An 11554-nucleotide genomic window follows, 5' to 3' on the forward strand; every position below is an offset into this window, starting at 1 on the left:
TTGACATGATCGGATTAAGGTTAAGTTTTTTTTGCAACATACATGAAACAAAGATAATAGATTAAATATTGAATTTATGAGTAGAATGTAAGGAAGGATGTGAATTTTATTTTAATGAATAGTCAAAATCATATTTAAGAACTACAGAGCACAAGCTAAAAATGTTTATTGGAGTTTTATACAAATAAATAATAAGAGTCAGAGATAAGAGATTATTTTTCAAAGAAGATAGATTCATATAAAATTAATATCGTTTGTAGATTTATTCGTATTATAAGACTGCTAAAATTAAGTAGCGTATGCCGGTACGATTTCTGCAATATCGTCAAGTAGCACTCAGACTCAAAAGGAAGGCGGGGCTTGAAGCGCCATTTGCTTTCTGCATCTGCTTACACACACAACATCAATTTCCTGTATAATGTCAGCATCATAACGCCTAGAAACAACCCTACTTATTTCAATGCAGCATATGAGCACACCCAGGCTACAGCAGAGGCCAGCAGCACTCTAGTGCTTATCTTCCTTTATAATTAGGACGATACACAAAATATTTTTAATATCATTTTTAATTTATATTTATCACAGTGACAGATTTTGGTCAGCGTTTTGTTTTGTGGTACAGATGTGTCCTAGCTGCGTGTCATCCTTGGTCATATTTTAGGCACACTGTTGCTCGCTTTCTTCATAATCACGAGCCACATAAAATATTTTTTCTTTTTATATTTATTTTTGAAAAGGATCAAGGATTCTTTTATATGCTTATATATGTGTATTATTTAGTGAATGGATCATAAGTACGATCGCGCCAAATTCAGTGTTTTTATGTGGTTTTTTATGGTTGTTCTTCATCAGATACAAATAGATTTTAACACTTATCAGCGTTGCCGTCATTATTTGTGTGGTTATCTTTTATAAGGTTTTCATTTTAGATTTTATATTGAGGATTTTGAATTCTCCTTTAGTTTCCAATCCGAATATTGTAGTTAAAATAAATGTTTTCACTTTGAATTGTTTTGGTATTGTTTGTCTGTTGACAATGTGTCGGTTACCGTGCCAGGGTTGGTTTTTCCACTGTCATTTATTGCTTTTATGGGTCTCAACGACGGCGACATCTAACCAAAAACAATCGCGATTGAGTGTGCGGCATGCCACGGGATAAATTTTAATCGATATCTGGCCACGTAATTTGCAGTTTGTCTTTGTTAATGTAAGAAAGCGCGTGTTTCTATATACAATCATACATAAATGAATGTATATATATCTGTGCGTATACATGCATTTGTATGAACACTTGCCGGCTACCCTTCACTGTTGTATCTTTTGTGTGAAATTCAAGTTTTCCTCAAATGAGCAACTGTGAAGCAGAAGCCATCCTTTTCAAAATGGCCCTTAGTATCAATTCCGCTGATTTAGTCGAGTGCATTCATTTGAGAAACTAATTTGATTTATGATTTGCGTAAAAGTGCGTTTTCGTATGCTCCCTTCAATGGCATTCAGAAACCGTTCTCACATTTTTTCCAGCTGCGATATGTTTTATCCTTTAAAACGCCTTATAAGGCCTATGGCGTTTGATATTAAAATTTAACGGCTTCAACAATATATAATATAAAAAAGAATATAGCATAAGTATAAGTGTATGTGAATTAGTTAAGAAAGCATTTCTAATTTCTTATGTATAATTTTATGTACCTCACAATTATTACAAGCTTAAACTTATTAATTTATATTTAAATAAATAAATATTAGGAATGTCTTTTAAGCAATTAAATCAATGAACCAGTATAACTATTTTCAATACAAATTTTCGTGAAATTCAATTGATTTTAGCGCGATTGGCTATGTCACTTTGTAGACCTGACCCATCCATGTTGCTATCGAATGGTTATAAATTATGTTTTTTCTAAAGACGAATTTTTTAAAGGAATTTTAATAATTTTTTAAGTTCAAGAATTTAGATTAATGACATATTATGATATGTTAGCGCTAGTTGTGCAAGCAGTGGTGATATAATTCATTCAGTATTCACACCACAACAGGAATGGTAGGTGTAGAAAAGATGTTATATACTTCTGTAAGTCTAGAGTATTTTAGATAAGTTTTATAATTTATATTATTTTATATATTAATTTGTATTTATATGTCCCTACTCTAAATATGAATAGGGACTTATAATTTGCAGCATTTATGAAGCCATCTACAAAATATGGGAAATGATATCGTTTTTAGAGAAATGAGATTTTTTTTACTTCAAAAGAATTTTATATTATTCGAAGAAAGTCAATATTATTCGAAAAATTTAGGATCGATTACTTTGAAAACAATCTATCATTATGAAACGTTTATAAACTTTTCGGTGTACTTTTATTATTTTCACTAAAGTCATAAAAAATAATAAAAATAATGCACTAATTATGTTTTATTTAATTCGATATTTATGCCTTTGAAGATATAGAACTCGTCAGCATATATACTAATACCAATTAATATTAATCATGTAGTAAAGAAGAGAAAAAATTACACGTTATATACCTATAGTAAATCTGTGCCAAATTTTAATCGCAATAATCTATATACTTAAGATTCTATCTAAAAAATTAATATTAAAATTAGATTTCATAAGTATATTACATCTTTCGATACAGCTAATTTATTAAAATAATAAAAGATCACTATTAAATATTTCTTTAAATTCTGTTCGTTACTTTCAAAAGATTATCAATTTTTATGACGTGAAATTAAACATAGGTATAGATGAATCAGACATGTAGTTTCAACAGGACTACGTCACAAGTCAAAGAACAAGTTCGGCACCACTGAACTTTTTAGGCTGACAGTCCTGAAACTCTAGATGCTTTGAAAATATAATATGAGTTAATGTCAGTTATTTGTCGTCATTGAAAATTACCTTAAAATAATGAAGCACTGTAAGATGTCCTATGAAAGATATTTAAATTATATTTTATTTCACACTTAAAGTCAATAAAAAAAAAAATTGTTCAAAATCTTGATCATAGTGAGAAAATCTCAATATAATGCAAATAATATTCTACTACTACTATTACTATTGTCCATTTCCTCCAGTGGGCCATAGGACCTTCTTCTAAATCTGACGCTATTTGCTGCTTTTCTTTAGATGTGGTTTCATGTATATCGTGCTGCAACTACCTAACTTTCGACCGTTCTTTTTCAAATTAAATTAATATAAATACCTATGGAAATATTTTTTTTAATCTGATACATAATTCTAAAGAAATGCTTAATTCTAAAGAAATTTGTAGTGTGCTGAAAGCAAAAAGGATACTTAATCATCCAGATTAAAATAAGCCGCGGCTTAAAGAATTCTTGGATTGAACAATTATTTGGAACATGTTACGTAAATTCAGATAATTGATGTATCACTTAATGTTTTTGTAAAAGTTCTGTTTGAATAATAGTTATTGGTATTTGTATAGTTATTCTTATATATCTTATATATATATATATATATATATCTTATTTTAATATAAGTAATTTAATAGAAAAGCATTTGATTTTTTATTTTTTTTATTGAACATTGAAATGACAGATTTTTTAAAAAATAAATTTGACGAAGGGGTCACATCAAAGGGTTTATAAGGTGTTTATAATTTAATTACATAATTTTAATGTTATTTACAAAAATAACAACGACTAGCACTAGATTATGTTTTAGACCAAAACTTCCCAGTTGATTTCCATATCTCTCTCATATTAATTATGGCGTAAAACGAGGACATTAAATATATCATATATAAATATAGATATAGATGTAGATATAGGTATAGATATAGATAGATAGTTAACATTGATAGGTAACATTTGATGTTTTAATGAATTTTTTAATTATTAATGTGATGGATTACCTAAAAAAAATAATTATTGTTTCACAGGAAATTTGAAATGACTAAAAAGCTAGTCAGCCCCTACCACACTAAAACCTAAGATTAAAAAACAGTGTAAAAAATGTTGTATAAATATTTTTTAACTTTTATTTCATGCAAGATTAAATAATAATTAAATTAATTCGATTTGTGGTCGATTTTCTGATTTAAATTACTATTTTTTGTGGGTGTTATACTTGAATTAAGTATAATGCTTTCATGCCTATGAGTATGTAGCATAATTAAAATGGTTTTTAATTTTTTTTTTTGTGAGAAATATTTCGATTTGCACATTCATCTATTGTGGCGCCATCACAACTAAATACATCAGGATGCTTATTTCCAGCATGTTATCACTTGCACACAGGTAAATCAGTTTTTTACTATTTTCATAAACAAATTATAGTATTATTTGTACTGATGTCTGCCATTCGACAAAGGATTAATTATTTTACAACTTCCTCTTCTCAATTTACAAGTACACCTTTGTTTAGGTAGGTGTTATTTTATTCTAGCCCGAGAAAAAAGTGGAAAATCCATAATTATATTTTAACACTTCGGGGACGATAGCTAGACTAATATGTGGAAGTTCCCAATATTAAATCACTATCAAGATGGATAGTGCATTCCTTAGGATGAGTTTTTTGTTTTTGTAGTCCGCCTTAATGTACTTTAGATGCGCAAGAAATGCTTTAAAACAAACACGCGATTGAGGATATTACGAAGGAAATGTTGATAGGTAAATACCGACTGCTCAGTTTAGTTATGAATGAAATGTTGCTTATGAATGAATTAAGTATTTTCTTCTTAAGAACAAAAGATGCGTTTAAAGCCCTAATAAATTTTTCTTGTCCTATTGTTTTGACAACACGGATGGTTTATTAGCAAATCGCTACCAAAAATACTTGAGATTTATACTTCAAGAAATAATTTGCTAAAGATTTCTCCTAGTTGGAGATGAACTTATTCATATATTAAACAGATATATTTGCATTTTTTAACAAAATCACAGAATTTATGATGAAATATTGTATCATTTAATAATGTCCTTTAAAAATCTAATTCTTATTCAAAACAATTGACTACAAGTCATTCATAATAATACAGTATATTGAATTATTTGTTTATCTGGAATTTGAATTTTGTTTTAATATATTAACCAAACATGATATATAGTAGAGGTACTAATGTATCAATTATTTCTCATATTAAAATTCCAACTACTATTATCTTAAATTATATAATATTAATCACAACTAGGATTACTGAGGCCACCACAGACTGTTTAAACATAAAATTGTACATTCAAACTTAATTGAGCACTGTAGAGTGATATCAAATTTGAAAATTGTTTAAATTTTAATATTATCTAAAGAACAAACAAATAAATATTGAAAGCATTTATTTGGATCATAATTTGCATCATCTCTGTAGTTCAGTGGCGGCGCTAGGCGTCGGCGACTTCGGCGACCGCTAACGGCCTCGTGTCACAGGAGCCTTGCATCACTGGAGCCACGCAAATCGTTGTAGATACATATTTCATAAAATCTTAATTCCACTTACCAGACAAAAACAATTTTGTTGGTCTCTTATCGAACGCACTAGACTCAATCAACGATATAAAGTCATCCTGTATATTAAAGAATGTAATTTAGAGGAAGTATATCTAAATGTTTATGTAGTAACCAGAATCATCCTCAGAGTTCCAGTCAGTACAGCTTCTGCAGAAATAAGCTTCTTAAAGTTAAAATAAATTAAAACCTAGCGAGACTATCTTAGCAATTCTATCAATTGAAGCAAAAATAGTAGCTGGTACATATTATGATACAATTCTAATTCTAAAAAAAATTCAGTAGGTCTTAAAGTAGAAAAAATTGAATGAATGAATGTAAATTTTTTACTTTTATAACTCAGTAATGAAATAACTCTACCTCGCAGTTCTGATATCGACCACGTTTAGTATTGGTCTAGCTCACTAGCTCCGTCACTGCGGACTATCTTTGTAGTTAACGACTTACGTGTTTTTATTATTTTCGATTATGTTTTTTAAGAATTAATTCTGGTAACGTATCAAATCTAGCCCAATATTCAATATTTAACAAATCTTACAACATTCTAATCGTCTGTCAGATAGTTAATTTCGTCCTTCAAAAAATGTTGTACTGTACATTATGAACTTATATTGAACCATAAATTATTTATAACGCCATTTTCGTGAATCTCAGTATCTTATCTTTGTCAGTTTCTATTTAAGTTCAGGATTTTGTGTTCAGATATAAGTTTCGATTTCAAATAACTAAACATCGATAAGTATATGTGAATTACAGCTTTCATTCAGTGTGTTATTATACTTTATACGAGATTATTACTGCCCCCAAACATATAAGGACGTCTTGAACCTCTTGTGTTTGTAGTGGAAAGAATCATTCATAGTTAATTTTAATTTATTCAGCTTTGCCTTTAATTGTAAAATTGTATAGATGTATTTTCATTCCGGCAAACAAATGTTATATCTCAAAGATATGCAAAGATTTGTGCTGATCTATTAAGAAAATAAATGTTCCTCATAGTTTAGATATCTTCCATCAAGCAGAAGACAGCATGATATTGAAGATGAAGGAGATAATACATATACCATCCTGTCTTCGCATTGAGAATATAAAAAATTTTTTCAGAATAACATTTCTTGTTGACTAGTTACTGTTTTTCTAGTATTGTATATAATATTCTTAATGTCTTCTTAAAGATACTGTCAGTTTCCAGCGTTCAGAATCATAAATACAATATATCTGTTGAAAATTGATTAAGACTTTTACTGTTGTTTGGTGTACTATTGTGGAGTATAATAAAAACTAAAGTCTTCCTTACTTTTTTTTACGCTTAAATATATAAAAATAAAATTTGATTATTGCATGCACTTTCTGGTTGGGAATTTCGTTATAGAAGTCATTTTTGTTGATATTATCGAAGCTTTTTGTTGGAATTAATTATACTCAATAATATATTACTCAATTTTTCCATCAGCTACAGTTTGCTTTTAGAGTAGTTCTGATTACTCAACAGCCTTGGAAGAGTATCTATGGTAGTTTGTTTCGAGATTTAAATCATCATCCTTAGTTAATCGCTTATCAAAGGTTGTTTCATTTTTATAAATGCGGATCTAATATGAATTTATATTGGAGAATAAGTCTTAAATGATTAAATTTAAAACAGTAATTCGTTTTCATAAATAATTACAAATATCTATTATCAGTAATCAGTGATATTTATTATATATATGTCTTGTATAACTTAGAATTTTTATAATGAATATTCATTAAAAGATTCAATTAAGTTTACTTTACTTTATTATAACTTTATCATCTCTTTTTTTGTTTTATTTTTTTTATATTCTTGGAATTAAATCAATAAATGCTATTTTCGTATCTCATATTTTTGAATCTAGTACTTAAATGTTAACCGAACATGTGAGTAAAAATGTAGAGATTGAAAGTGTTAAGTTTTCAAAGAATAAAAAAATATAAAAAGGAAAAATTTAAGTCACTAACTTCATAGGAGTCTATTTTACAATCAACATGATATAGCTTTCCATAATCAAATCGAGTGATCTGTCGATCTATTTAAGAATGTAGAATAAGATAATAAATATAAATAATAATAGGAATTTATATTGCGAGTGAAGCAGAGAACTGTGAAATTAATAAATTTAGTTATCGATGAGGTCGTAAACTTCTATACTAGTATATAAATACACTTCCTAGCCAAAAGCAAAGACAATAAAACACAAAATGCGACAGATATTCTCATCTTCTCCAACACATAGGCGTCATATAAAATATCATATAAAACAATTCTATATTATTTAGATAGCTGGATCAGGTTATTATTTTACGTAACTCACAAGCAATTACAGCTCTGAACTGTGATGGCGGTGATTACAAAGCTTTTTAAGTTGACGGTTATCTTGAATATTACGCCAATAGGGACGAGAATATATATTTTTAAATACTTAATAAATAGGAAGTAAAAATTAAAAATTGAACTGCATATCTCCACTATTTATTATATTTCACCTTATTAGTCCTGAATGGTGCAAAAGCTTGGCCAATTACCAACAGTGATGAGAAGGTATAAGACGCATTCGAGAGAAAAATTTTTCGGAAGATCTATGGTCCCATACACGTTAGCGACGAGTATCGAATTAGATGGAATGATGAGCTGTATGAGCTATACCGCGACATTGACATAGTTAAGCGCTTCGCTGGCTTGGTTATGTCGTGTTAATGGAAGAAAATGCTCCGGCTAGAAAAGTGTTTGATTCAGTATCCGCAGGTGGAAAACGCGGTAGAGGACGTCCTAATCTCGCTGGAAGGACCAGATGACTTACAATTTGGGGGCGCCCGGTGTTACCAACTGACGACAGCAAGCAACTAATCGGGCTGACTGGCGGAGGCTACTTAATGCGGCCAAGGATGAATCACGTGTGTAATGGCCAACTAAGTAAGTCCTGCATACTATTGTTGATAAATGATATTAGAACTTATAATAACCGGTTAAAGAGGACCTTAATATTATAAATCTAAGTGAATGTTAAGTCAAAAAAAATACTAATATACTGCTAAAAAATAATTTAAAAAATCAATAACTTATTGAATTGTAATTAAACTATCTTTGTAAAGGACTCTTTTTTTTAACGTAACAATTTTTTTAACAAAAGGAATAATCATCTTGGTTAAGTTATTAATATTTTTTTTTAAATTATAATTTTACTCATTCCCGCTCCTCGTCTTTCCGTTCAATTTAATTTAAAAATTAAAATCTTCTAATTAATGCTGCAATCTAGAAATTCTCATTAAAATTGTGAGATAAAAATGAGAAAAGGCAAACGATAAAGGAAAATAACGCGCCCAAGCTACAGCAACCCCCAAAAACTAATGTCGCGTCATCTTTAATTCAATAATAAATTGAATTTATAAACGTTTCCAACTTGAAATCCCTTACCAAACAGCGAAGAAACTAACTGCAAACCCGCAAAATCAAGGGCGCGTATCTTCGCGTAAAAGTTTCATGCATAATCGGTGGATGCTACCAATAGACCATTTTATTTTGCGGTGACAACTTTTTCATAATTCAAGTGGAGGGTTTGCCGGAAGGTAAGCGTAAAATTCATACACACAAACACTTTTGCTTTTAAACGACTTTAACTGAAATTGAGTGAATATTCTAGGTTTTTATGTATTCATTGTAGATAAAAATTATAAAAGTTCGCTGCAAGTAGAACAATATGCGTACCCTGCGCCCTTAGATTCTCATATTTGCAGCGCCAAGCTGTAAAAAAAATTTATATAAACCAAAAACCCAAAAAAGAGCAATAGTTCTTCATGACATTATAATTGTAAGGAAGAAATTTTGGCAATATTTAAGGCCATGACGTTTGCGACACAGTTTATCATTATAGCAGGATTTCACGGCACGAGGGACTCTCTACGTATACGTATACGTATACGTATACGTCATACAACATTACGTTACGAGTAGCAAAGAGTTACCCTGCATTGTTGTTCTGCGTTTTCTTGTAGTGTTGTGTAGTGTGTGTGCGTACTAATGTTTACTAGTTTGAGTGTTTGAGTTCATGTGCTGCAGTAGCCATTGTGAAAAATTCACCAATCAATGACTGAAGCAGGGATGAATTGGGATTAGGGATGAAGTACGTGTGTGCGTGTGTATGTCTGCACTGCTTGTGTTCAAGGAAAGTAGGTAGAAATATATATGCTGCCATACATTTTGCAGTTTACTCAGACTGTTCAGATTTCCTTAAAATGTAAGCGCAGAGATTTGAGATATTCAGTTTGAGTTCAGATCTTGAGGTGAGCAGAACGCCTGTTTTTATGTTTTGGTGAATCTATCAATATTATTTTTCGTGTGTATATATATTTAACAATATTCGAAGAAAATTCGAAAGACTACTAATTTTTGAAAAAAAGAATAAAGTGCAAATTATATAAGAAAGTGAAAAACAATAACAAAAATGTCAAACTTTAATATGCATCCTCCGCAAACTTATTCACGTTTATTCCGTCCATGGGATACAAATAGAAATACCTCCACTGATTCAGATACAAATAATGAAAATAATATTAAAACTGAATGCAGTACAGCTGAAACGATGCCATGCGCAACTTCACAGAATCATTTTAGTATTCCTTATAATGGCAACGATAGCGACCGTGAGTGTGCTTCCAGTGATAGTAGTAAAAACAGCTATGAAGATGGGCTTAATAATAGTTTTGCGCAACAGCCGAATGAACAAAATAGTGTATTATACTCCATGGGAGAAGAGCCTTCATCTTCAGCTGAAAATTCATCGTACGGATATAGCTCACGGATATATGGCCCGACGTACGATCATCATCATCAGTTTCATCAAATGATGGCCAATACGCCAGTACACCATGAATTTTATTATGTCGCAGCTGCGGCCGCCGCAGCTGCCGCTGCAGTAAATGTCAACAATACTCTTCCTGTTCCAACTTCAACCCATCCACCATTACCACCAACTGGTACTCTTGGAGTGGAATATACTTTAAGTGTTATGGAACAAGAATATGCCCGAATTGTAGCTGAAGAGGCACAGCTTAAAGTTATGAATTCTAGAAAACAACGTCCGAAAAAATTTAAATGCCCACATTGCGATGTGGCGTTTTCCAATAATGGTCAATTGAAAGGACACATACGCATACATACCGGTAAGTTTGACAATTATAATTTATCGTGTCATAAAAGCTCTTAGACATACAAATTCTTAAAGTTGATTAAAAAATTTATTTTATTACTAAGTTTTTTATTTTATATTAAATTCAAATTAAAACAAATAAACTCTAATAATTTTTAATCCAAGTAAATAAAGTAAATATAAGTAAAAACTGTAATTATTGAAAAGATTGTCCTGTTCTGATTTTCTTAGTTTGCTAATATGTCGAATGATTTTTCATTTAAAATACATTTTTACAATTATGTATTCAAATTTTATTGCGAAGAGTTAATTTGTTTAACTACTTCAACATTAGTATATCTAGTATTTGTAATTTTTATTAAAACGAAATTTATTTCTTGTATTTTTAGGTGAAAGACCATTTAAATGCGATGTTGAAACATGTGGCAAAACCTTCACCCGAAATGAAGAGCTTACACGTCATAAACGCATACACACTGGCTTGCGTCCTTATCCTTGCACCGCTTGTGGCAAGAAATTCGGTCGCCGCGATCACCTGAAGAAACATATGAAAACTCACATGCCACAGGAACGTCACTTAGGTCCTGCAATATTTGTACCTATGTATCCTCCATATGTGTATGGATACTAGTAGATAAATACGATGATTGTCGCCTGCTCGCCGCACGTTCCTAACCACTGTATCAACAAAAAAACTTATATTGTAAAAGATTAAACAAAACTACTCTCAACTCTGTACCTGGTGCGCAAACAAAATATCGTAAATCTACCTATGCATAATATCTACCAATTGACAAACGGAGAAGTGGGCAGATAGATAATATGCTGCAACTCAATATGCATCTACGACTATTATGCAAATAATAAAATATTTATTTTAAAATGTATATTTACATATTTATCCTGAGAAACGTGTTTTTAT

The 11554-nt window shown here is 30.4% G+C and overlaps 1 protein-coding gene across 1 annotated transcript; it reads left to right on the forward strand.

Moving 5' to 3' along the window:
- Positions 1 to 9927: 9927 nt before the first annotated feature.
- LOC119676805 (transcription factor Sp5) lies at positions 9928 to 11263 on the forward strand. The gene is made up of 2 exons (XM_038088064.1): positions 9928 to 10645; positions 11022 to 11263. The coding sequence occupies exons 1-2, from the start codon at positions 9928 to 9930 to the stop codon at positions 11261 to 11263; spliced, it is 960 nt and encodes a 319-aa protein (XP_037943992.1).
- Positions 11264 to 11554: the final 291 nt, after the last annotated feature.

Source organism: Teleopsis dalmanni, chromosome 2 (genome assembly GCF_002237135.1).
Source record: "Teleopsis dalmanni isolate 2A chromosome 2, ASM223713v2, whole genome shotgun sequence".
Lineage (NCBI taxonomy): Eukaryota > Metazoa > Arthropoda > Insecta > Diptera > Diopsidae > Teleopsis > Teleopsis dalmanni.

Bases quoted from the DNA above. Each gene is read 5' to 3' on its own strand.
- LOC119676805 (XM_038088064.1), top strand. From the start codon at position 9,928: ATGTCAAACTTTAATATGCATCCTCCGCAAACTTATTCACGTTTATTC. The intron at 10,646-11,021 runs GTAAGTTTGACA...TTGTATTTTTAG, and splicing joins ACACATACGCATACATACCG to GTGAAAGACCATTTAAATGC.